The sequence below is a fragment of the Vicugna pacos genome, chromosome X (genome assembly GCF_048564905.1).
Source record: "Vicugna pacos chromosome X, VicPac4, whole genome shotgun sequence".
In the NCBI taxonomy this organism is placed as follows: Eukaryota; Metazoa; Chordata; class Mammalia; order Artiodactyla; family Camelidae; genus Vicugna; species Vicugna pacos.
Genome location: NC_133023.1, coordinates 80,420,605 through 80,447,900, shown reverse-complemented (window position 1 = coordinate 80,447,900; position 27,296 = coordinate 80,420,605). Strand labels below are relative to the sequence as shown.

At 34.8% G+C, this 27,296-nt stretch overlaps 1 protein-coding gene across 1 annotated transcript in view; it reads left to right on the top strand.

Annotated features, from left to right (window-relative positions):
• The window catches only part of COL4A5 (collagen type IV alpha 5 chain), a 188,191-nt gene that overhangs the window by 100,302 nt on the left and 60,593 nt on the right, over positions 1–27,296 (top strand). Inside the window, exons 11-29 of the mRNA XM_006215198.4 lie at positions 867–902; positions 992–1,033; positions 1,193–1,285; positions 2,538–2,591; positions 2,688–2,744; positions 3,020–3,064; positions 4,601–4,654; positions 6,171–6,212; positions 8,217–8,349; positions 13,642–13,815; positions 14,219–14,302; positions 17,204–17,296; positions 18,763–18,833; positions 19,134–19,325; positions 20,124–20,292; positions 22,103–22,195; positions 22,283–22,387; positions 23,360–23,457; positions 24,702–24,852. Coding sequence (XP_006215260.1) covers positions 867–902; positions 992–1,033; positions 1,193–1,285; positions 2,538–2,591; positions 2,688–2,744; positions 3,020–3,064; positions 4,601–4,654; positions 6,171–6,212; positions 8,217–8,349; positions 13,642–13,815; positions 14,219–14,302; positions 17,204–17,296; positions 18,763–18,833; positions 19,134–19,325; positions 20,124–20,292; positions 22,103–22,195; positions 22,283–22,387; positions 23,360–23,457; positions 24,702–24,852 — 1,786 coding nt within the window. The remainder of the gene's footprint in view (positions 1–866; positions 903–991; positions 1,034–1,192; positions 1,286–2,537; positions 2,592–2,687; positions 2,745–3,019; positions 3,065–4,600; positions 4,655–6,170; positions 6,213–8,216; positions 8,350–13,641; positions 13,816–14,218; positions 14,303–17,203; positions 17,297–18,762; positions 18,834–19,133; positions 19,326–20,123; positions 20,293–22,102; positions 22,196–22,282; positions 22,388–23,359; positions 23,458–24,701; positions 24,853–27,296) is intronic.

Genomic DNA, 27,296 nt, shown 5'->3' with positions numbered 1-27,296 from the left:
GTGACAATTGGTCCTCTGTTCGTGAATGAAGGAAATAACGTTCGATAAATACTAGAAGATCTACCAGAAAAGACTGTAGTTTCTGCTTTCTTAGAAATCTCCACAAGAGGATTAGAAAACCTCTTTGTTTAGTTTGTTTCAGTTGTAGATGTCTTGCAGAGCATGAGATTGTGGACTAAGGCAGTTTTTCCTAACTCTGTTGTTACAACCTTGGCATACCCTAGGCGTATTGTTACACCTTGAATTCCATTAATTCTTGTGGCCACATACCTGATTGACTCTGTACTTCTGAATGTCCCTGCAATTAACTCTGATTCAACCAGTGAAGCAAAGCCTTAGAAATGCCACCAAGGTACAATATGTAAATAAATAGGTCCATTGAAATCAAGAGGTGATATACTTGGACAGATAGATGCCAAATTTATTTTTCAAACCTTGGAACATTCTCAAATATACAAAGATCGTATAAAATAAAACGAGTAAAAAGTAAACATATGCTTTTTAGAACTAGACAGTTAGTTGTCTTATGGTACCTAAATTTAACCTATAGTTCTGATATGGTAAGTTTGATGTTTATTGAGATTCATTTTTGTACTGATTTTGGCACTAGTGCTACCCCTCTGCCTCTACCTGTCCTTGCATTTCTTCTCCTGCCCACTTCTAGCTTGTCTCAAGAAATCTCCGCATTGATCTAATTTGTTTAAATCAGTTTAAATATGTGTCTCTTACTAGAAAGCAATGAGAAAAAAACCAGGAAATATTACTTTGAAGGGCTTTTTCAGTCCTCATTTTTTATGAAACCAAATAACTTAATGAATTCATTAATACATAACACTTTTTCCATTTTCTGTGTCTTCTATTTTTAGGGCCCTCCTGGCCCACCGGGACTCCCGGGACCGAAGGTAATTTTCTTTTTCTTTACATCTTTTATTTGTTGCAGATTCTTTTTGTTATTGCTGGTGATGTTTTAAACTGAAGTCTCTCTCTGCAGGGGAATATGGGCTTAAATTTCCAGGGACCCAAGGGTGAAAAGGTGAGTAAAGAAAAGAGTTGATGATTCAGCCCTCAGTTTTCTCCTTTCATAGTCATTTGAACTTCTCTTTTTGCTTCTTGCGAATAACTTAGCTTACATGTTATATTATTGTCTGTGTAAATTATGAAATATCACTTTCTTATTTTATCTTGCTAACAGGGTGAGCAAGGTCTTCAGGGTCCCCCTGGGCCACCTGGGCAGATCAGTGAACAGAAAAGACCAATTGATGTAGAGTTTCAGAAAGGAGATCAGGTGAGTATGTAGAGAGGAAATCAACAAACATCTTGCAATGAAAGTGGCATTTGATTAAAATGCACTACAAGCTGGAATATGGTTATATGTGGAAGTATTTTAAAAATAACAAGGATTTGAGATAATTAAATTTTTTAAAGAGCTTTATTGAGATATACTTTATGTACTATGCAGTTCACCGATTTTATGTGTACAATTACATTCTACTTATTTTTAGTATATTCACAGGGTAATGAAACCATCACTACAATCTAATTTTAGAATATTCTCATGAGCCTGCTCTAACAAAACCCCATACCTATTAGTTGTTACTCATATTTCTCCCCAGCCTCCTAAGCCCTAGGCAACCACTAGTCTTAATTTTTGGCTCTGTAGATTTGACTGTTTTGAACATTTTATATAAATGGAATCATGTAATATGTGATCTTCTTTCTCTGGCTTCTTTTACTTGGTGTAATGTTTTCAAGTTCGTCCATGTTGTAACATTGGGACTTCATTCCTTTTTTGACTGAATAATATTTCTTTGTATGTATATTCCACATTTTGTTTATTAATTCATCAGTTGATGGGCATTTGGATTATTTGCATTTTTGGCTATTATGAATAATGCCTTAATGTACAAAATTAAATCATGGTAAGATAGATAGTCATTGTCTTAGATGACCGTATTCTCGACATTTCACTGATATGCAAGGAGAAAGATACTACTCATTAAACCTTGTTGTGTTTAGAAATAATTATCTGATATGTTGCTTCTATTAGAATAAATGAGATGATAAAGCACTTCTTTTATAGAATAGTGGCTCACCCTTCAACAGTGTGTGTGCACTGTTGTTTCACTTAAATGCTAATAAGAAAGAATAAAGGAAAATTATTTTAAGTCTACCATCCATATGGATCAGGCCATTTCATTCTCCGCCAAAAATGTATGTGTGTTAAATAGTCCCCAAATCTTAGGTATGCTTGCTGTTTTTAAAATATTTTATAAGAATATAAATCATTAATACTTTAATTTAAGCATTTTCTTGTTATTTACTTCAAAACTTGGCTTGTACATACACTAAAATTAACTGAAATGAGCAAAGATGGCTCTAGATTCTTTTGTCTAGTAGATTGCAACTTTGAATTTGAAACTTATTATTATCTTTGGTTATATTACATGAGTCTGTAGTTCAGCCTGTTAAAAATGTTCCTAGCTAGCTATAGTACTAACAGTATTAATATTGCAGTATTTTCACCTATTACTGCATAGGGACTTCCTGGTGACCGAGGGCCTACTGGACCTCCAGGGATTCGTGGTCCTCCAGTAAGTAACCTAAAATTGTTTGGCATCATTTAATGTAAACTGATATTGATATATAGTACTCCATGAACCAATATAAAATTACATTTTTGTGTATAGGGTCCTCCAGGTGGTGTGAAAGGTGAGAAGGGTGAGCAAGGAGAGCCTGGCAAAAGAGTAAGTGTTATGACTGCTAATACTCTTTGCAGAAAACTTTAAATATGTGTATGTGTGTGCACATACACATGCATGTGTGTAATTTTATTCTTTTCTCTTAAATCCTGCTTTTATTGCCTCAAAATGTCATGACTGACATACTCATTTATTATAACACTGAAGTCTGAAAGGTCTACTTAGTAGAGTCAAAGGCAGGAATAAAGCTTATTATATTTTTTAACCTCATACTTCCTAAATAACAAATTTACATTCTTACCTTTCTCTGAATTCTATAGGGTAAACCAGGCAAAGATGGAGAGAGTGGCCAACCAGGAATTCCAGTGAGTATTTGGAGTCCATCCCATGCCCCCCCCCAAAATGGTAACATTTATACATGTTGGTAGAGAAGCAGGATGACAAAGAGGCTTGGGTTTGGAAATAGATGAATAGGAATTATTCTTTCTTTATCTTTTGAATATGAATTTAAAATTCCTTTGCTTTTAAAGACAGATTTTTAAGTCAGATTTATTGAGATATAATTTTTATGCAGTAAAATGAACCATTTTTATTGTACAGTTTTCTGTGTTTTGACAAATGCATACAGTTGTGTAACCATTTCCATAATCAAAAATAGTTCCATTGCCCTCAGAAGTTCTCCCATGATCTTTTGTAGTTATCCCCTACCCCGTCCCCCCACTCAAAGCCCCTAGCAACAACCGGTCTGCTCTCCGTCCCTATAATACTGCTATTCCAGAGTGTCATATAAATGGAGTCATATTCTTTGTGACTTTTTGAATCAGAGTTCTCTCACATAGCATAACACATTGTACTGTATATCAGTATTTCTTTCCTTTTTAATTATTGACCAGTATGTAGTTGTATGGATGTACCACGGTTTGTTTATCCATTTACTCATTGACGGATTAAGGCCATTACGAATAAAATGCTAAAAAACATTCACATACCTTTTTTGTGAACATGAGTCTTTTCAGTAAAAGTTTTGACACATAATTCTAATTACTGCCCCCCAAAAGAGGGAAATGAAAACATCTGAGTCCAGAAACATTATTTTAAGCAGCCTCAGTATCAGGAGTATTAACTGCAGATGTTAAAAGAGGTTTTTAAGGACAGATAGAAAATCTGATGAAATTTGGAGACTATCCAGAAGGAAAGGGCGCATTCTAAGCAAGATTAGAATGCAGAAATAATAAAATCAGACAAATTCGTTTCCAGATGCTTTTGTGAAACAGGCAGCCCTTGGCTTACACACTCTAGATACACAAATGGTTTAAACATAGAAAATCATATGGAGGGGTGGTAAACTCAGGGCCTCAGTTCTTAGCTTCTTTCAGAACAATGATTTAGGCATCCATGATGTTCAACAGTTGCCTCTGATTGTTTTTGACAGATATCCCTAGGAAAAAGGCTTTTCTCTGTTTGCATTAAGAGAACTCAAATTAGATCAAATAAAGGTAGTCTTGCAAAGGGAACCTTTTTGGGAACCACCAGACAAGTCAAATAATGGCAGTCCTCTGGGAATGGGGCTTTAAAGAAGCTCCAGCCTAGTGCTTTCCCTTCCAATTGCTGCTGTGCTGCTGGTTTTTACCGTGATTGTGAGCTGTTGGTTTTCAAGGCTACTGTGGAGATGAGGAAGAGTGATGGGAATAGAGCCACAAACCTGTGTTCTTGCCAAAATTCAATCTTTTTTCCCAAGAAATGCTTCCTGGATTGCTGCAAACCTTTGATTAATTACTAGAGTTGTAAAAAAGTTGACTATTTTTGCCAGTGTCCTTGTTTGCTTTTATGGAGGAGAGGATTTTTGGAGGTCCTTACTACACCATTTTTGCTGATGTCACTCTGTCTTCTGTGGTTTAAAGGGTTTGCCTGGTGATCCTGGTTACCCTGGTGAGCCAGGAAGGGATGGAGAAAAGGTAAGAATTTTAATACTTTGAAGTGACTGGTTTTATTCTGGTTAACATAATCTTTTCTTTCCCAAGATTGAGTTGTAAATGAAAAAAATTCTAAGTAACTAGCTTTTGTATTCAAAACATAACTTCTTTAAATCCATCTTTTGGTGGTGGTCTTTTTTCTTTTATACCACTTCCTCTAAATTTTCTTTCATTATCCTAAATCACAGTCCATGTGGTGGAAATACATGGAGAATTGTTTAACTTCAACATTTCCATTGTGAAAAGGTAGTGCCTTTGCTTTGAGCATGTATCGACAAAACTTTTGTTCTCCAGAAAGAGGATTCAGCACTATTTTAGTGAGGTCCTCATACTAAAAAGGCTTATAGCTGTGAATTTAGAATGTCTCCACTAAACATTTCCATTCTCTATGCAATTATTGTCTGGAAGTCTATGGCTAATTCTTTGTTCTTTTTTCCATTTGATTATGCAGCATGACTGAAATCATTTACTTAGTTACCTATTTTAAAAGTGACTTTGAAAGAATGTATGAAATGCACAATTCTGCTATTTATGGCAGATCACAAAATATCCAGTTTTCCAACCTCTCTGGTCTTTAATGGCTTTCTATGAAAACCCAAACTGGAAAAGCTTTGTTGTACAGGCACGGAAGGAAAGGTGTTACAAACTTGTATGTACCCAGAGACCACATGTTTTAATGATGGTTTTTATCTCGAAACTAGATCCAAGTTCTAGCTTGGCTTAAGAGGTATAGCTAGAATAAAGGAAGATAATAAGTACTCAAAAGATAGGATTTTGTTTTTCAAGTTATAAGTAAAGTTATGGGACAGAGTATCTCCTTAAACTAAAAAGAGCTCATGGACAGATGAAAGATTCCTATGAGCAGGTCTAGAGTGAGAATAGAGGTGTGAGAGAGACATCTATTTCTTGGGTCTTGGCCAGTAGAGTAACAGTTGAATGCTGTTTTCTTCATTCTATTGTAGCTACTGGTTAAGGGTAACAGTTTTGTCTGAATTTGTCTTTTACTAGAGTCTAAGAGTGAACTCATAAAAGTAATGATGGTTCATTAGCTATTCCTGATGATAGTTAAGTCCATCAGCTCCCAAGTATCTGTCACTAATGGAAATGACAGTAAACTTTTGCGCCTGACAATTTTCTTGAAAAGGAACATGGCTAAGTGTAAGAAAATGTAAGTTTTAGCTGATTCTAGTTATAACAGTTTAAAATTCAACATCTTCTTTTAGAATATTTATAGTTTGCTGGGAAATAGGAGTCTTAAAATCAAAGGATATTACAGCTAGAAATACTTTAGAAGTCTGGACTAAGTTAATTGATTTGATCAGCATATAGCTGGTAAATCTGAGACAACATCACAGGTCTTCCTAGGCTTAGCTAAGCACTGTTTCATTTCCTCGTTTTGTATTTCTGTATGAGATATTTTATTATGGATTTCCGGTTCTTAATGAAACTTAGTTTTCATGTGATTTTCACTAACCTATTTTACAATTGTATTGAACAGGGCCAAAAAGGTGACACTGGCCCACCTGGGCCTCCTGGACTTGTAAGTTTTTTTTCAGTTTTTATTCATTAAATTCATTTGTGCATTTTAATTTTGTCTTAATTATATATTCCATACCTTTTCCTCTTAGAACACAAAATTCTAAGCCATTATCAACTTCTACTGTCTTTAAAAGTCTTTACATCTGAAATCTTCAGTGATGTTGACCTCAAAGTCTTTGTATTGTTTTGCCTGTGTGTTACTTCTATATAATAAAGATCCAAAATTATGTCGTTGGTTTTTTTTGCATCACGATTGCCAAATCATTTCTCAAGTAACCAGCAGGTGGTGCAAGAGTTGCTTCCAAAGGTTCAATAAAAGAAACTGTTGGGGAAACTGTTGGTCCTTTCTCCTGCAGGGCTCAGGGAAAGATGGATTTGGTCTCAATAGATTTTCTCAATTTGTAATTGTCTGATTCACACTTCTTTCTTCCCTGAGTGTGTGCTTCCTAGGGGCTCTTAATAACAAATGTAGGAGACTACTATGAAAGACGACTTGGGAGGTTTACAAATTTTCAGTCATGTTTGCATTCACCATGAAATTTAAGTCAGATATATTTCCAATCTTATTAAGAATAAAATATCATTATTGCAGTTGACATAGTGGTTCTCCTTTGGTTGAAATTTGGTAAGACCCTTGACTTTAGACTGCACTGAAGCTGCAAAGGTGCAAGTGCCATAAAACCATACGCTCAGACACTTCAGTAACATTAACTTAGTTATTTTTGTCCAGTGAGTCTCAGATATTGATATTTAGCACTTTATCAAATCTAATGAGGATATACCTAAAGAAGATCTTAGACGATTTTTATTCACTTTCATTTTAAAATCAGAGTTTTACTTCTCTGAGAAAGTGTTTCCTTTTAAGAAGTGAGATGATAAAATTTTGATGAATATAAGAAGAAATACAAATTTTGAGAGTACAGCCCTATCCAACAGCCCACTTTCCCTTCTGAACTACTATCTGAATTCTAGGTCCTACAACTTTCAGTTTCCTTTTGTCTGAATATTTCTTAATATTCAATAGAGCTAGGATGAATATCACACTTTGCCAGTAGGTGATGATTTATACCTCAGATGACAGTTTTTTAAATCTAAAGCTTATTTGCCTTTGTAACTCTGTAAGGTTAATTTCTTTATATTTAGAGTATTTAATATAAAATTCTTTAGACATTCAAGTCTAAGAAGATAGAAAGAGAATGATCAGCTAGCTGATTTTAATTAAGAAAGCCTTCTTGGAAGAGATGCGTTTTTTTTTAAGAGGAAGAAAGAAATGTGGGTTGGCAAAGATAAAGACTGGGGGAAGGCATTATAGCTGTTTGGAATGGCATATTCAAAGGTAAAGGCAAGAATGTGCATGATGCATGAAGTGGTTATAATCAGACATACCTCACTATCAAAAATTCATTGTTAGAGATAACAGAACATAAAACAGGCGAAAGAAGTATTGGGAGTGAGAAGTGACTTGACAGAGTCCAAGATTAAAAGTAACATCAGATATAGTAAAAAGTAGTGAACAATTTTGAGTCCTTAAACAGGATAATTAACACAGAAAAATTGGTTTTTTGAGGAAGTATGTCCTAGTAGTAGATTTGGATTCAGGGAATAATTCTGTTAGTCTAAGTGTGAGATAAGGATAGTAGCTGTTGCAACAGGAAAGAAGGGGACAAATTAGACATTTTTAGTAAAGAATTACCAGGCTTAGGTGATTGGAATGAATTGAATATGAATTAGAAGCTAAGAGACATCAAACATAATTGTAGCTCTGTAAGCCTGGGGCTCAGGAAGGTGGTAATATTAGTACTGTTACTGAACATTTTCTAATGTGTTGAAGGTTAAGGGTGCTATAAAATGCTATTCATAATCTGTACAAGTAGTCTTGATGATTTTGCATCTGAACACTTTGTGAAAATGATGGCATTGTAATCATATGCAGCTACTAGGTTATTTTCAGAAGAACAAGTCTCTTCCTCTTTGAGTTCCTTTATTTTTTTCTCAAATACTAAAGGTAATTCCTAGGCCTGGAACTGGTGTAACTGTAGGAGAAAAAGGAAACATTGGGTTACCTGGCTTGCCTGGAGAAAAAGGAGAGCGAGGATTTCCTGGAATACAGGGTCCACCTGGCCTTCCTGGACCTCCAGGTAAAAAAGACTGTGCTTAATGCCCCTGTGTTTATAGTATCTTTACTAATCCATGTATATAGTATTGTCATACTAGTCAGGGTGAGCACGGTAGTGGAAGAAATGAGTATTTTGTAACTGACAGAAACTTCTCAACTCTACTATAGCCTTTCTCACCAAGTTCCTCACCTGTACTAAAAAAAAAAAAGCTGAATTATTTGAATAGTGAATGTCCCTTTACCCTAAAAAAAAATTTCTACCTCTTGTTATTTATAAATTACACCAAACATTACTGCAATCCAAAAAAATTTGATCATTATATCTTGTATGCTGTTATGGAAGGGAACATTGTGCTAATAATGCCTAGGTATGTAAGATTTACTGTATTTTTAAATAGTAAACAGCACTATCCACTTAGAATTCCAGAAACATCTACTTGGAAATCCCCATGGTGACTTTGCTGTGCAGTAAAATCTTGCACCTCAGTTCTTCCCTTGTTGAAGATACACAGTATAGTAAAGCATTTCTAATTTGGCCACAAATTGAGCACAGCCCTTGTCTAGCACGTTTATTTCAGTGTTCTCTGCAATGAGGTGATAGTACAGATTAATGTAAAATTTGAAAAAAAACATCTGGTACAGTATCTGTCACACATACATGTTTAATAAATTATGGTTCCTTTCCCCTCAAAAGTATTTGGCTAATGAAATGTTAACATGGTAAGGGGAGTGACATTTAGTGTTCTTCCCAAAGAGAATAAATTGTGGGTCTCATTTTGCTCTAAGTATACACTTTGGGTTTCTAATTTCAAGATATGGACTAAACACATACTGTGTCTAGAAAATTAAGATAAGGAATTCTCCAAAGATGCAGCAAAAAAAGTTAAACTGTTAGATAGTATGAAATAAAATTTAAGATACATAAAGGATAAATGTAGAAGTTCCAAAATCCACCATGAAGGAGTTTAAAGAGGAGAGAAGGGGACAAGAGACAATAATTGAAAAATTAGAGACTGAGAACTTCTATTTAAAAAAAAAGCATGATTCCCTGGGAAAAGGCTTATGAATTGCTAACCAAAAGTAAAATAATAATAATACAAAAATATGTCACTAGATGCATTATGGAGACATTTTAGAATTTAAGGATAAAAAGAAATTCTTAGAAACTGTCTGAGAGCAAAGGCAGATCACCTACAAAGCAGTGAGAGTCACAGGAAGATAATGGAGCATATTTTCAAAGTAATGAGGAAAAATAACTATAAATTTGAGGTTCTGTATTATATCAAACTATCATCCTAGCATGAAGATGGGATACTTAGAAAGTTTATTACCTCCAGATCTCTGAAATAGTTACTGGCGATTTTATTCCAAGAAGGAAATGAATTCAAACTGAAGTTGGGGATGGGGGTGGTAAGATGTAAGAACCGATGGTTAGGAAAAATATTAATAAAGTAAATCTAAATAAATACTGATCATTAAAAAATATCAGAAGTATTTTAAGTGACATCATGGAACTATAATTGGACACATTACTAACATAGGATGTAGAGGTACAAAGAGAATGAGGGAAGTGAATGATAAGGTTTTTTTGTCTTGTTAGGGGGAAAGAATTTAAATATTTATAAGTTTTTAGAAACATATAGGTTTAAGTACATAGGTTAAAATTTTAGTAGTAACTACTAGAGAAGAATAGAAATAAAATGTGACTTACACACTCATTGATGAAATAAAATGAGCAAAAATCTTGACCTGTGTAATACAAGTTAGGATTGGGACAAGGCAGACAGAAACAAACCTGGATAAAGAGAAAAAAATTAAATAAAATGACAAGTAGAAGTTAAAAATAAATCAGTAACTCCAATAAATGTGAAAGGATTAAACCCTGATTAAAAGACAAAAACTAAAATAAAATTGGAATAAAAATATCTATATGCTGTGCACAGTTGACATATCTAAAGTAAAAGGACATAGAAAATTTGAAAATAAAGCAGTGGGACTGCTGGTGGGAATGCAGTTTGGTGCAGCCACTGTGGAAAACAGTATGGAGATTCCTCAAAAGACTAGGAATAGACTTACCATATGACCCAGGAATCCCGCTCCTGGGCGTATATCCAGAAGGAACCCTACTTCAGGATGACACCTGCACCCCAATGTTCATAGCAGCATTATTGACAATAGCCAAGACATGGAAACAGCCTAACTGTCCATCAACAGATGACTTGGATAAAGAAGAAGTGGTATATTTATACAATGGAATACTACTCAGCCATAAAAACCAACAACATAATGCCATTTGCAGCAACATGGATGCTCCTGGAGAATGTCATTCTAAGCGAAGTAAGCCAGAAAGAGAAAGAAAAATACCATATGAGATCGCTCATATGTGGAATCTAAAAAAAAAAAGCATAAATACAAACCAGAAATAGACTCACAGACATAGAATATAAACTTGTGGTTGCCAAGGGGGTGGAGGGTGGCAAGAGATAGACTGGGATTTCAAAATTGTAGAATAGATAAACAAGATTATACTGTATAGCACAGGGAAATATATACAAGATCTTATGGTAGCTCACAGAGAGAAAAAAGTGACAATGAATATATACATGTTCATGTATAACTGAAAAATTGTGCTCTACACTGGAATTTGACACAACATTGTAAAATGATTATAAATCAATAAAAAAAGTTAAAAAGAAAGAGAAAGCAGTGGGAAGATATTAAACAAATGCTTCCCAAAAAAGCTGGTTGAGCAATTCTAATACAGTATGAAATAAAATTTAATGCAAAAATGCATTAAAAAACAAAGATATTTTATATGGATAAATAGACAGATTGTACCACAATAATATAAAAGTCATGGAACTTACACACCTAAAAATATAGCTGTGAATATATAAAGTGAAAACTGATAAACTACAAGCGATGAATTGGCAAATCCACAACATATCCAGTAGGTGAAAAATAAGGGTATAAATGATTTGAGCAACATGATCAAGCTGTATTTCTGGGGAAGAGAGAAAAACGTTGTGTACAGCAGAGAAAATACATTCTTTTTCAAATGTACATGAAACATTTATAGAAATTGACTCTATTTTTTTTTTTAGAAATTGACTCTATTTGACTAGAAAAAAAAATCTTTAAAATTTATATAGAGGTCATGCTCTGACCACAGTGAAATAAAGTTAGACATTAACAGCAAAAAACATCAAATGTTTATATATTAAAATGTACATTTGTAAATAACTCTAGAGATAAAGAGGATATAGAACGGAGATGACAAACTACTAAATGCTAAACAACTTCATATCAAAACTCATTAGATATAGCCAAAAGTCATAGCCTTAATTTATCATAAAATTAGAGATACTAAAAATAAATGAGCTAAATTGAAAAAAATAATAGGAAATAAAGCAAGCACAAACAAAATAGAAGGAAAAACTTGATAAAGGTAAAAATAAAAATAAAACATGATCAAGGTCAAGGTAAGAGAAGGCACAAATAAAATCAATAAAATAAAAAATGATTATTACCATAAATACAATTAAAATTTTTAAATTGTAAGAAAACTATATCAATATATTTGAAACTAGATGCAATATACATTCCTCATGAAACTAAAAACATAATTTAATACACTTGTCCTGAGAAAGTAAGAAACCTAAGTGTATCAGTTACCATAGAAAGTTTTGAAACGATAAAGATCTTCATGAAAAAGCATTGGTTTTATGGGTGGTTTTATAAAGTTTTATTGATGAATTCTACCAAGTTTTTGAGCAGGTTAATTCTCATTTTTTACAAACTGTTTCAGAACATTTTTATAAAGGGGAATTCAGTTTAACAGTGTTGATACCAAACCACCAAGGACATACACTGGAGTTAACTGTAGTTCAATATCATTTGTGAATGTAGAAGCAACAGTCTTAAATAAAATATTATCAAATCAGTCCAGAAGTATATTCAATAATATGATATTATGACCAAATAGATTTTACCCAAGGATTGCAAGGATGGTTCAACATTACTGTAATTGAGTACATTGATAGATTGAAACAGAATAGATTGATAGATGCAGAGAAAACAGTCAATAAAATTCAATACTCATTCATTTTTAAAAAGAAAAAAAATTCTTAAACTAAGATTAAAAGGTAACTGTCTTAACTTGATGAAGCTGTCTACTTCATATAGGATATACAGGACTGTGCAGGAAATGGCATACTTTGTGGTGAAACATCAGGAGCATTATCATTGACATCAAGAATAGATAAAGATGCAGTCACAAATACTGTTTGTTCTTATACTAAAGATCCCAGCCAATGCACTAAGTCTGGAAGAAAAAAGAGGTGTATGGATGTAATTTTAAAAAACAGCATATTTTAGTCATTCACAAACCGTGTGATAATCTACTCAGAGAGCCTAAAAGAATCAAATGACAAATTACCAGAACTTAGAATGTTTGCACGTTAGCCAAATATGTGTTGCAAGCTTCAATAATTTGCCTTTCTCTAAATCAGCGATAAAAAATTAAACATACAAGGGGAAAAAATCCAGTTAACAATAGTGATAGCAGTAAAATTCATATTAGCAATCAAATTAACCCGTGAATAAACCCAACTAAAGATCTGTAAGACCTCTCTGCAATAATTTTGTAAAATACTATGAAATAATAAAAAGTTAATAAGTGATGTGATGTGAATCACTATAGGTGATTCTACTGAAATTTTACCTTTAAATTCAAATTAGTCTCATTCAAAATTCTTTGGGTTTTTTAAATGAAAATGACAAGCTGATTCTAAAATTCATTTAGAAAAGTAAATTTGTAAGTGTGACGAAGATGATTTTAAAAAGAACAAAAGTAGGTATAGTTTCCTTACCAGTTTTGAAAATGTTATATAAGCTGTAGTGATGAAAAAGTGTGTTAATGGTGTGGGAACAGAGGAACGTTGAGAAATAGAGCCACATTTACATGAGAACTTTGAGATATCTCATTTTCTCCTGTCAAAGGCTTTCTAGTATTTCTGATATTAAATATCGTAATGTCCAAGAAGAGTGCATAGAGAGTTAGTTATTAGTACATTTCCAAAAGCAATAAAGCTACTTTAAATTATTCTTTCTTACACTCAAACTGGTACTTATGTTATTGGAACTTTCCATCTTTTCTCCAGATGTCGATTCTCATAGAAAAAATAAGAACATAACTGGCATTATACATTAAAGGAAGATCTTATCATTGCTTAATGTCTCATTGATAACCACAGTAATGTGTCTAAAATAAGATCATTTTGACCACTTTAATGGGTATTTGTTCTTATCTTAGGGACTGCAGTCATAGGTCCTCCTGGACCCCCTGGCTTTCCTGGGGAAAGGGGCCAGAAAGGTGATGAAGGTCCACCTGGAATTTCCATTCCTGGATCTCCTGGACTTGATGGACAGCCTGGGGCTCCTGGCCTTCCAGGGCCCCCTGGCCCTCCTGGCCCTCACATCCCTCCAAGTAAGCTATAATTTTCTCTTGTTAAGGTCTATTATTGTTTTTGTTTTGTTTTCATTTTTAAGTAAATCTAGTTGAAGATTGGCATCATTCTTTGTGTTTCTGATAGCTAAGAGATTCTTCTGCTGTTTCTACTTTTTTTTCTTTTTTTTTTTATTGAGGTATAGTCAGTTTGCAGTGTTGTGTCAATTTCTTGTGTTATTTCTACTTTTGATTTTTGGTGATTGATATTTGTTTGCTCTTCAAATTACCACCAATATTATATCTTCCTTTTGCTTATAGGTATTTGTATTACTGCAGAGAAGTAATGGAAAATAGCTCTTTTTTTCTAGCTTATCAGGCTTTGTTTTTGTTTAGTCTTCCAAATATTTTACAGTTGGCTTGCTATTGCTTTATCTTATCTCAGGTGGTGAGATATGTGAAGCAGGCCCTCCAGGCCCTCCAGGATCTCCAGGTGATAGAGGACTCCAAGGAGAACAAGGAATAAAAGGTTTGATCTCCGTATTCATTCCTTCAATCTTTCATATCATCAGCAAAATCCCTTATATCATCAGCCACTCACTCCCATGGTCATACTCCAAGACTATCCATTACCAGTAATGCACACTTTCATAGTCTTGATTTCCTGAATCTCATTTTCTGATCACTATATCCTATCCTTCTAGCTCACTATATCTAATAACCTGACTCCAACATTACATCACAATCACTGAAACCTACCAACTTTGGCTGTCCCTCAACCTTTTGATGTCCTTTCTTCTTCTCTTAACCTAGCTTAAATTCCATGATCAATCATTATAATTAATCCCGTGCATAAACTCTTGATTCCTTTATCCTCCGCTCATGCCATTGTACTCACTTGGAACAAAAGCACAGCCCTGAAAATTCCAAATTACCACTTCTTCTGAGCTTGTACCTTCTCTTCTGTCTTCAAACTTCTAGCACCTCCTCTTCCATTCTCATTTTAAGATTCTGGCTTTGCTTCCTCCGTCACTAACCAACTGAAGCAATAACAAGAGAACTTTCACAGATTGCCACCACCACTTTTTCCCACCTATTTGCATCTGTGCCCATATATTCTGCCTTCCTATTATTATAACTGCTCCTGTTTAAAGCAGATCTTCTCTTTGTACAGTAGATTCCATTACCTCTCGTTTCCCCAAGATTTCGTTCCAGATATTCTTACCTCTCCCACATCATCAATTTTTTCCTTTTTACTGGATAATTCCCAGCAGTATACAAATAAGCCTTTTTCACTCATCTAAGAAATATCTTACCATGATCCCACTTCCCCTGCCAGATACTACTCTATTCCTCTGCTCCCATTTGCAGCAAAAATCCTCAAGAATTTTCTACTCACTATCTCTAGTTAATATCCTCTCATTTCTTTTAAACATACTCTAATCAGGACTTGACTCCCCACCCCATCCCTCCATAGATGCTGCTTTTGTCAAAGTCACCAGCAGCCTATTCCCTGCTAATCCAAATATCAAGTCTCAGTCCTTTTTAAACTTGATTCTTCCATTCTTTAAATGCTTTCTTCATTTGGTTTTCAGTGTATTATATGCTCTGTTTTTCTTCATACCTCCCTGGAATATTATGTATATTAGACATAGGTATAGGTATAGATCTAGATATGTGTCTCTATATACTCTGTCTCTATATGTATATCTCTGTATATGTCTGTCTGTCTATCTGTAATTTCCCATGTAGCTACCATCTAAATCAAAATATAGAACTTTTCTAGGAATCTAGAAGACTCTTGTGCATCCTAGTCAGCAACTCCCAAAGATAACTACTATTTTATCCTCTAATAGATAGTTTTCCTAACCTTAAACTTTGTGCTCTCTTATGTCTGGTTTCTTTTGCTTTAAGATTATATCTGTGCGATATATTCATGTTTTTGTTTGTAGCAGTATTTCTTTTTTTCCTGCTCTTTGGTATTTCATTATATGGATGTTCCTAAATACTCATTCTAATGTTAATGGACATTTGGTCTGGGGCTACTATGAATAAAGCTGCTATGAACATTCTTATACATACATTTTGTAGAACATAGGCATTCATTTCTGTTGTGTATATACCTCGGAATGGAATTGCTGGGTTATAGGGTAGGTGTAGATTTTGTTTCCAAAATGGTTAGGTATCACCAAACCATTTTCCAAAGAGGCTCTGGTTTCCATTTCCCTCATGTTACTGATGATGAGCCTCTTTTTTTATAGTTTGTAGATTCTCTTTGTAAAGTACCTATCTTCTTCTATTTTTAATTGGGTTGTTGTAGATAATGCATCACAAATATATTCCCCATTCTGTGACTATTTTACTCGTCTTTTCTTGAACAGAAGTTATTAATTAAAAGAAATCCTCAAATATTAATATCCTCTTTTATGGTTGTGCTGTTTATATTTCTGTTTTAGAAATCTTTGCTTGTCCCAAGGACCTGATGCTATTCCTCTGTGTTTTCTTCTAGAAGCTTTATCATTTTGCCTTTTACATTTTGATCTTCGATCTGTCTTGGAGTCATCCTTGATTCCCCTCTTCTTTTGCATTCACATATGATCCATGAGAAAATCCCATTGGCTCTGCCTTCATGTATGTGCAGAATCTAACCAGTTCTCATCATCTTCATTGGTGTCACTCAGGAATGAGCTACCATATCTCCTAGATCACTGCAGCAGTAGCCATTTACATGGTTACCCTGTTTCCATCCTTGCACTAAAATTCTATTCTTAACATAGCAACCAGACTCATCCTTTTAAAATTTAAGTCATATCACATTGCTTCTCTGTTTAAATTCTTCTCCTAGATTCTCATGTATCTCACAGTAAAAGCCGTAGTCTTCATGATGGCCTATATGGTGTTTTATGTTATGCTACCTGTTATAGCCTGTTAATGGTCTGACCTGGTTCCCCTTCCTTGCTCTGCTCCAGCAATCTGGTCTCCTTGCTGTTCCTTCTATATGCCTAACATGGCTATTCTTTCTGCCTGAACTGCTCTACAGTTGTTATGCACGTGCCACGTCCTGTAAGTTTTTATTTTAATCGTATCTTTTCAATGAAGTCTATCCTGACCATAATATTTACAATTGCAACCTGCCACCCGTCCCTGAGCATATCCAAGCCCATTTTCCCAGCCACTGGTAGAATGTGAGTACCGTGAAGGTATCAATTTTGTCGGTTTTGTTTATCATTGTGTCACAAACTCCTAGTGCTTTGGACATAGTAGGCACTCAGTAAATATTTATCAAATGAATTGATTCTAGATATAGGCTTCTCCAACTAGACTGTTAGGTAGGAATATTGTCCCTTAGTGATAACTTCTTTAGAACCTATCTAAAGAAGGTATATGTACCAGTTAGAGTAAAATTTGTTTTTGGTATGGCTTTCTCTAGGTGACAAAGGTGACACCTGCTTCAACTGCATTGGAACTGGTATTTCAGGGCCTCCAGGTCAGCCTGGTTTGCCAGGTCTTCCAGGTCCTCCAGGTAAAACATTCTGCTTCAGGGCAACCTTTAAAAATATTTTTAGGCTAGATATTAGTAAGCTTATAGTTTTAGAATGATGCTGGATTCTCATTTTATAGCTAGTCATTCATATCCAGAAATAATTAAATATGAAAAGTCACTATCTGCTATGAAATAAATTATGCTCTTGTTTCCAATACCTGAAGCCACCAACACTTTCTATTAAAGCATTTTGACAATATTGTTCCAGGAAAAATCTCTTCCTTATTTTCCATATGGTGAGGAAAATAACTTATACAGAGTCAGACTTCTTTCTTCCAGAAAATTGGGGAAAACGTTCATAATGCCTGGCCCCTGAGTGTAGTTTCCAGTGGCAGAGATTCTAGTCATTAGGGATGTATCACATGTTGTCATTAAGAAACGGGGCTTCTACTTGAGTTTGGCAACCAACTGCCAATATTCCTCTTTTTTTTTAAGATTTAAAAATTAAAAAAATATTTAAGTCTTCCTCTTTTTGTATATATAACTCTTCCTTCTCCATTTCCAATCAGAACCATATTTGATATCCATCAGACCCACAACTCTTTTACTCAGTCTCCTCTTGGGATAGCCTATTATATTTTCTTAAAATCACACTCTGTCTGAGTCACTCAGGGCTGAGAATAGACACCAGATATCTTCCCTTTCTGTCTGGTGTATCTGCCAAAGGAACCAATTCATTTGGTGCTTGGAGATAGATTTTTAGCAAGTTTTATAGCTGCAAGGGAATCATCTAGCCTTGTACTTCCAGTCGAGTGGTTTTCAAACCTGGGAATGTGTCACAATTACTTGTAGGGTTGTTAAAACTGAGATTGCTGGATCCCACCCCCGCCCCCCGAAATTTCTGATTCAGTAGACCCGTGGTAGATGGCCCAAGAACTAGCAACTCTAGCCTGCACCCAGGGGATGCTGATGCAGCTGGCCCAGAGACCCATTTTGAGAGCCACAGCTTTAGTAATATTTCCTCTAGTCTTTGAACACTAAACATTTCTCCTAAACCAAACTTTAGGGAGTGACAAATCACAGAAAGAACTGATAATGATCTAGGAAAATGTTTAAGAACAAAGAAAAATATGCAAACTTTGTCCTTACTTTCTTTTCCCCTTAGCAGTGGGGTGGTGATAGGAGCCTGAGCACTTCTGTGCATAGTACTTGGTAGCTGTAAGCTCTGAGAGGCTGTGGAATTGGAAATACCTAAGGATGCAATAATATATAACATGAAATGTTAGATTTACATAAAAGAAAGGATGATTTCCTCATTTTGAGAACATAAAATAGGAAAATTAAAATGTGACTTATTAATTAATAAATGGGATTGAATGGCATTCTTACTTTAAAACTGACTTCCCGACTTGCTGATTTTTATATGAGATTTGTCAGAAGTTCAGGCTTTAAGCTTACGTTACTGTATATGTGTGTGCTTGTGTGTGTTTCTCTGTGTGTGTTAGGATCGCTTGGTTTCCCTGGACAGAAGGGTGAAAAAGGGCAAGCTGGTGCAACCGGTCCCAAAGGACTAGCAGTAAGTTTTGAGTATATTATAGAACAAAAGAAGTAGAAGAAAGCCATTTCACTTTGATTCACTTTGATTTTCACTTGCAGATACATGTAACAGAAATTTAGTTTTTCTATTAAATTGTGATTTATTTGATTCTTTCACTGTTGCTGACACACATGTCTCACTGGACTCATAGCTTTGTATATTAAATGTTATTGGGTGGATTGATGGGATAAACTGGAAACCGTGTTAGAAAAAAAGAAACTGATTTTCCTTTTCTCTTTCTTCTTTTTTCCCTCTTTACTTCCTTTTTTTCCCCCTCAGGGCATACCAGGAGCTCCAGGTGCTCCAGGCTTTCCTGGATCTAAAGGCGAACCTGGTGACATCCTCACTTTTCCAGGAATGAAGGGTGACAAAGGAGAACTGGGCTCCCCTGGAGCTCCAGGGCTTCCTGGTTTACCTGGCACCCCTGGACAGGATGGACTGCCAGGGCTTCCTGGCCCCAAAGGAGAACCTGTGAGTTGGTTTGATAGTCTTGGTTTTGTGATGTCAAATTGTTACTTAGTGATGTTTCCTAGAATGGGCCTGGTGCTAAGATGAACATCCAGTCAATGCTTAAAAGAATGTGATTATATATAGTAATGGTATATTATTATTGACTACATGGTGTTTCTTTACAACTCTTTTCTCTCAGTGGTTTTATAAATTCCTTCTTCTTAACTCATTACTATATTGAGTTTTATTGGCTATGAATAGGCGGGCAGTAGATTAAGATGCTTATGGGTCAGTGTGATATTCCCCTTCTCTTACCCCACGTCACCTTGTCTGGTTTTATTTAGACCTAACAACAGAAGTCTGATTTGGTTTTTATATATAGTAGGCTTAGAGATGAATGTGGGTAGATGACCATGTTAAATGTGCCACAGAACCTAAAGATTGAATATAAATGAATAGGGTCTTATTTTGTGCATAACACACAACCCAGGATATTTAGGTAGAAAGTAATATTTTATAAAATGTTAACTGGACTGTAAACTTCTTGGCTTATAATAGAATGTAAGCTTCTGAAGGCAGAGATTTTTGCCTATTTTTATTCTTTGTGATATCACCAGCAGCTGGCACATAGTAGGAACTCAAAAATATTTGTTGAAAGAATGAATAACTGGAGTAATCACATATACCATCCTATAATAATGCACACTTATGTAGTTTTTAAGAACTATTTCTGGCTGTATCATTTTTCTGGTTGTATTTAGTAATAGCCACCTACAGGTAGCTGTTATATGTTTCTGTATTAAACTTTTCCCTTTTCAGGGTGGAATTGCTTTTAAGGGTGAAAGAGGTCCCCCTGGGAACCCAGGTTTGCCAGGTCTCCCAGGAAATAGGGGGCCTATGGGCCCTCTTGGTTTTGGCCCTCCAGGCCCAGCAGGTGAAAAAGGCATACAAGGTGTGGCAGGAAATCCAGGCCAGCCAGGAATACCAGGTGAGTGTACTATGGTTGTTTTGTTTTCAGTTTGGTGCTTAAAAGCAGAAATGTATTATCTTGTGGGCATTCTTGGCCTTCTTTCATGAGAGTTGTGTTTCCCTGGCCATTTATATTTTGGGCTTTTCCAAGCTCATTAGCAAGGAAACACAATGTGTGTGTGTCTGTTTGTGTGTTTATGAGGGGCTTCTCTTTAAATTTTTTCTGTCTTTATTGTTACTATTGTTATTTTTAAGTGCATGATTCATAGTGCAAAGTTTAACAAATAATTATAATGGAAACACACACTTAACTACCACACATGTAAGAAACAGAACATTGTCAGCATCCTAGAAACCCCTGTCCTCCTCTCTCTGTCTTTTCCTGATCATAATCCCCTTCCATTTCTCCAACAAAGTACTTTAATTATACTTCTTTTTGAACTTCATATTAATGAAATTATAGGATAAGTATCTTTATGTTAACTTTGTTTATATAATATATTCATCTTTATTGCTGTATAGTATTCCAGTGTGCGTCTGTGTGTGAGAGACAGTTGATTTATCCATCCTATTGTTGGTGGACAATTGGGTTATTTATAGTTCAGGCCTATTATGAATAATGCTTCTATGTACATTCTTGTATACATATCTTGGTATACATGTGCACACACTGCTCTGTGACAGGAATCAGCAGACTACAGTTCAAAGATCAAATATGGCCCCTCATATGTTGTCATAAGTGAAGGTTTTATTTGAACACATCCACACCCATTCACTATTGTCTATGGTGGCTCTGCACTACTACTGCAGAGTTGAGTAGGTGCTACACAGACCATATGGCCCACAAAGCCCAAAGTATATACTGTCTGATCCTTTACAGAAAACATTTCCCAGTCACTGGGCTACAATATGTATTTCAGATTAACATTTTTGACACGTAGAATAAATGCATCTTCAGCTTTGCTAGATAACTCCAAACTATGTCCAAAGCAATTATACCAGTTTACACTCCCGCCAGCAGTATTAGAGATTTATTATTGCTCTGAATCCTCATGAACATTTTTATTGTCAGACTTCTACGTTTTTCCAATCTGTTGAGTATGATATATCTCATGACAGTTTTAGTTTGCATTTCTCTGATTACGTTGTTTAGCAGCTTTTCATATGTTTATTGACCATTTGAATTTCCATTTGTGAAATGTCTGTTCAAGTGTTTTGACCATTTTTCTGTTGGATTGTTTCTTTTTCTTATTGATTTAAATATATATATATATTCTGTGTATTAGTTCTTTGTTAGCTATTTATTTTGCAAAATATTCATTCACTATGGCTTGCCATTTTCAACTCTATGATGTCTTTAATGAATAGAAATCAGTTTGAATGTAGTCAAATTTATCAATCATTTCTCTCACGGTTAGTGCTTTTTATGTCATGTTTGAGAAATCTTTGTTCTGAGCCTATTTCAAGTTCCTATTTCAATTAAAGAGAAGTAGGTGTATTTGATTTTTGCACACATAAAACCTTAAAGTACTGTTAGTTAACCAAAGAGAAGTATTTTTCTTTTGACCTACATTTTTAAAATATTTTTATAGGTGCCATCTTCATGGAAACTCTTAAAATTGACATCTACTTTTTCTCTTTGAAATTTCATCCGTCAGTTTGGTGTCTTCCTTGAATATATACTATAGGATTATTTTTCTTGTGGATTTTTATTAGTTTGCATTTTCAAAAGATTGTAGAAACTAACTCTTCTTTCTGTGTTTTAATTAATGGAGATCTTTAGTCAAGTGACCACTGCTCATTCACTATTAATTCCTACTTGTTCTTAGGTCCTAAAGGTGATCCAGGTCAGACCATAACCCAGCCAGGGAAGCCTGGCCTGCCTGGCAACCCAGGCAGAGATGGTGAAGTAGGTCTTCCAGGTATGTGAGGAATGTGTTTGACCACGTTTTCAACACTTCTTGGCTTCTTTCTTTGGCTTCTTCCAAAAAACTGCTGTTTCTCCATAGGTGAACCTGGACTCCCAGGCCAGCCAGGTTTGCCAGGAATACCTGGTAGCAAAGGAGAACCAGGTATCCCTGGAATTGGGCTTCCTGGACCACCTGGTCCCAAAGGTATGTAGGATTGGGTAGCAAACAAAGTAAGTTTTCTGGCTAGTGTGATGTTATTTTTGATATAGTTCATGCAGCAAATAAAATATATTAATTGTCCTTTTTTTCTGTGTACTATAAACAATGTAAATGAAAAATCACAGCATGCATGCACTATAATTTCATTGTCCTTATCTAAAACATTCCAGACAAGAAAATATCTAAATTATAGATATGCAAAAATGATATATAAGATTCATAAATCACAGTATTTATTGTCTTTTGAGTTTACCATTGTATTTTCAGGGCTCAGAAGAGTTCCTGGCACATAGTAAGCACTCAGTAGATATTTGTTGAATGAATGGATTGTATTAAATAGAAAACAGATTTATAGTACACATATATCCAAGTAATGTTTTATCCTACATCATATCCTCTTGATTTAGTGAAATTTTAGGGTTGTTGCTTCAGTTCTGCTTCATTCCTCACAGGATTGTTTCTCATGAATAGCAAGTGTGTGCATTGGTCTGAGATCAGTGCTTAAACGTGCCCTTACTCATTCATACTAAATGACTTCAAAAGAGTCAAATTTGATTTTATATGTATACATGTGTATAATATATGCAGCTGTTTTTAAGTCATTTCCAGAATTATGTGGTAGGTCTTTATCATGCCATATCCAGTTATAAGCAGAAGAAAAGTTTTTCTGTGTTTTCGTGTGGGGTTCATTCCTTAAGTTTAGTTCTATATCATTGGTAATAGCTTTTGTTCTCTTTTAGAGGAGCATATCTTCCACATACATTAGCCCTACATGAAAGCAATAGGACCATAAGGTGATTGAGAGGGAGGGAATATTAGGTATCTGGAATGTCACTGCAGTTTTAACGTCTTACCATAGTCACTAGGCATGATTAGAGAGTGTGAAAATGTGGGTTTGGGAGTTTGGATATCTTTCTTAATCTCTTTGGAGATTAAAAAAATAACATGATTTTACAGGTTTTCCTGGAATTCCAGGACCTCCAGGAGCACCTGGGATACCTGGAAGAATTGGTCTAGAGGGTCCTTCTGGACCACCAGGCTTCCCAGGACCGAAGGTCTGAGATATTTTAATTTATTCTTTCTTCTTTTTCTATCTCCCTTATCTTCCTTAGCCTTCTGTATTTTGACTTAGACATCATCCCAATTCTTCACTGTATAAATAAAACACAACTGATTGTGTTTTCATTTATAAATATTTAACTCCGGTTTTTAATAGTCCAAGAGGTCAAATTTGAAGAAAAAAAAAGTTTCTGAACCTGCTTTAGAGTGACCAGTTATTTTTATTTGATGAGATTAGATGAAAGAATACAATCCTCAGCTCCCCCTGTGCCATTCCATTTACTCTCTGTCCATGTCTGTGTGATGATCGGTTGAAATAGTGTTGAATATCATGTCAAGAACTTTTCGTGCTGCTTTCCTCTGTCCCAAATGCATCAAATGCATAATGTAAATTACTGCTATTGACTTAGTATTAATAATAATAATAATAATACTGTGTATGAGTTGGTGTCCATTCCTCTTACTATATTTTAGCTAATCCAAAATTTTCCTTAGTCAACCTTCAGCAAACTGCTGTGGTATGAGTAGTTTCCTTAACTGTTCCTGTATTTCCTCTGTGCTTAATTAATTTAAACTTCCTGTATTTCCATCATTACTACTTTTTTCCCCATGGGAAGAACAGTTGACCATGACCCCGACTCTCATGAGAAATCACTTCTCTATTGATTAACTGTTTTTATTTTACTGTGAACCTTCTCAAATGAACAAAAAAGTAAAAGGAATAATACAATGAACTTTCACATATCCATCAGATTCCAAATTATCAAGATTTATCGTATTTGCTTCATCTATTCCTTTTTTCTTTGCTGAAGTATTTTAACCCAGATCTCAGTATTCTGTTATTTCACCTATAAATAATTCAGTATTTTAGTAAATGGACATTTTATATAAAACCCACGATACCATTATCATACTTAGTCAAATTTAAAATCGTCATCTAATACCCAGTCTGTTATCACATTTCCTCACTTGGGTTCTTTAATCTCATGCTCTCTCAGTTATGTCTTTCTTGTCCTGAAACCAGACCAAATAATTAAATTTGTTATACTAAGCCGTGTTTCCCATCCTTCCAGCTGTTCTGTCCTGCATACCAATTACTTTTCATTTAATTATCCTACTCCCTCTCTCATAAGGAGGAAAATATTACCTTGTATTTTCTGCTTTAAATTCTCTCTGGTAAACAGTAAACACCAGAAAAGTCATGGGAGTTTTTCTTGTGTTTGTCATGTGTATACATCAGGGAGAACCAGGATTTGGACTACCTGGGCCACCTGGGCCTCCTGGACTCCCAGGTTTCAAAGGAATACTTGGTCCAAAAGGGGACCGTGGTTTCCCAGGACCTCCAGGTCCTCCAGGACACGCTGGCTTGGATGGGCTCCCTGGACCAAAAGGTATGGAGGCTGTTGCTACTTCTCAGTTTGCTTTTTTAACTTTTATAGAAATTGAAACTATTGGAGAAGTTTATTAGGTGAATGTCCAATTAACTAGAAAGGCTATGCTGCCACTCTGTCACTGTTTTTTTTTAATTCTCCATTGGTGTTTTTTGTGTGTTTTATTTCATCGTTATGGATACTACAATTATATACGTATAAAAGTAACACTTTTACAAGTCTTCCCTGTACCCAGTCTCCATCCACTATGTTCCTCCCCATCCCACATATAGCTATTTTTTAGTTATGTATTTATCCTTCTCGTGTTCCATCATAAAAGTACAAGCCAATAAGAATATATATATGTATATTTTACTTCCTACTTTTCTCAAAAGATAAAGTACTACCTTTTGACTGTTTGTACTCATTTCCCTTAACTTTATATCCTAGAGATCACTCTGTATGAGTACATAGGGATCTTGACTTTAAAAAATAGCTGCCTAGTATTGAATTGCTTGGGTATGCCATAGTTTATTCTGCCAGTTGCTAATTGCTACATTGAGTTTTTGACAATCTTTTCTTATTAGAAATAATGCCACAGTGAATAATCTTGCATACATATTATTTCATATGTCTACAAGTATAAGAATAGAGTAATAAAAATAGATTTTCTGAATTAAAAGGTAAATGCATTTCTAGATTCCTTGCCATTTGCACCATTTTACACTCCCAGAAACAATGTGTAAGCGTGCTTATTTCCCAATAGCCTTGGTAAATGAATGTGTGGACAAATTGTTAGATTTTTGACAACCTGTTGGAAACCAATAGGTATCTCAGTATAGTTTTTCAATATTTTATTATGAAAAAATTTTAAACACACAAAAATTAATGAGACTTGTACAGTGAAAACCCATATATGCACCACCTAGATTCTAAATCAATTAACATTTTAGCTCTCTGCCAACATTTTATTTTTAAAAAATTTTAATATATGGCAAAGTAGAAAGAATTTTCTAGTAATTAGTATATACCCATCATTGATATTCTACTGTCAACACCTTACTGTGCATGATTTGTCATATATCTATGCATCCCCTTCTCCTTTCATTGACTTATTTTTGATGCATTTCAAAGTAAATTGCAACAGCAATACATATCTCCCTAGATACTGCAGCATGTATGTCATCAACTACAGTTCTATGGTTGTTCTTTTTCTTTTGATAAAAACATTCACAGTAAATGAGATGCACAAATCTTAAGGGTACATTTGCTGGATTTTGACAAATGCATACTCCTGTGTAACCAAACCTCTATCAAGATACAATCCCAGAAATTTCCCTTTTGCCATTTTCTTAGTCCTTATCCCAACATCCACAGTGGTAACTATGCTATAATTACTTTTTTCATCATAAATTTAAAAAATCCATATGGTATCATATAGCATGTACTTTCTTTGAAAGACTTCTGTCACTCAGACTGTTGTTTTTGAGATTCATTCATGTTGTTTTGTTATCAGTAGTTCTTTTATTTTTTGATTGAGCATTTCATTGTATAAATATACCAACGTTTATATATCCAATCTCTGTTGATAGACACCTGGACTGTGTCAAGTTTTGGGCTATTATGAGTGAAGCTGTTAAGAACATTCTTTTACAAGGTTTTTTTTAATGGATACATGCTTTCATTTTGCTTGGGTAAATACCTAAGACTAGAGTTGTTGGGTCAGAAGACAGGTTTATGTTAGTTCTATAAGAAACTACTGGACTTTTTTCAGGGAAACCTTGTGCAACGTTGGTAACAAATGTAAACTGGTACAACCACTGTGGAAAACAGTATGGAAGTTCCCCAAGAAACTAAAAATAGGACTACCGTATGATCCAGCAATTCGACTCCTGGGTATATATCCAAAGAAAATGAAAACACTAACTGGAAAAGATTTATGTACCCCAATGTTCATAGCAGCATTATTTATAATAATTAAGATATGGAAGAAACCTAAGTGTCTATCAACAGATGAATGGATCAAGTTGTGCATGTACACACACAGACACACACACACAGAGGAATACTATTGAGCCATAACAAAGAACAAAATTTGCCATTTGCAACAACATGGATGGACTTGGAGGGTATCATGCTTAGTGAAGTGTCAGACAGAGAAAGACAAATATTGTATGATAATCATTTATATGTGGAATCTAAAAATTAAAACAACTAGTGAATATAACAAAGAAGAAGCAGACTCACAGATATAGAGAACAAACTAGTGGTTACCATTGGGGAGAGGGAAGGGAAGAGGGACAATATAGGGGTAGGGGATTCAGAGGTACAAACTACTATGTATAAAATAAATAAGCTACACAAAGATATATTGTATAGTGCAGGGAATATAGCCAGTATATTATAATAACTATAAATGGAGTGTAACCTTGAAAAATTGTGAATCACTGTTATACACCTGAAAT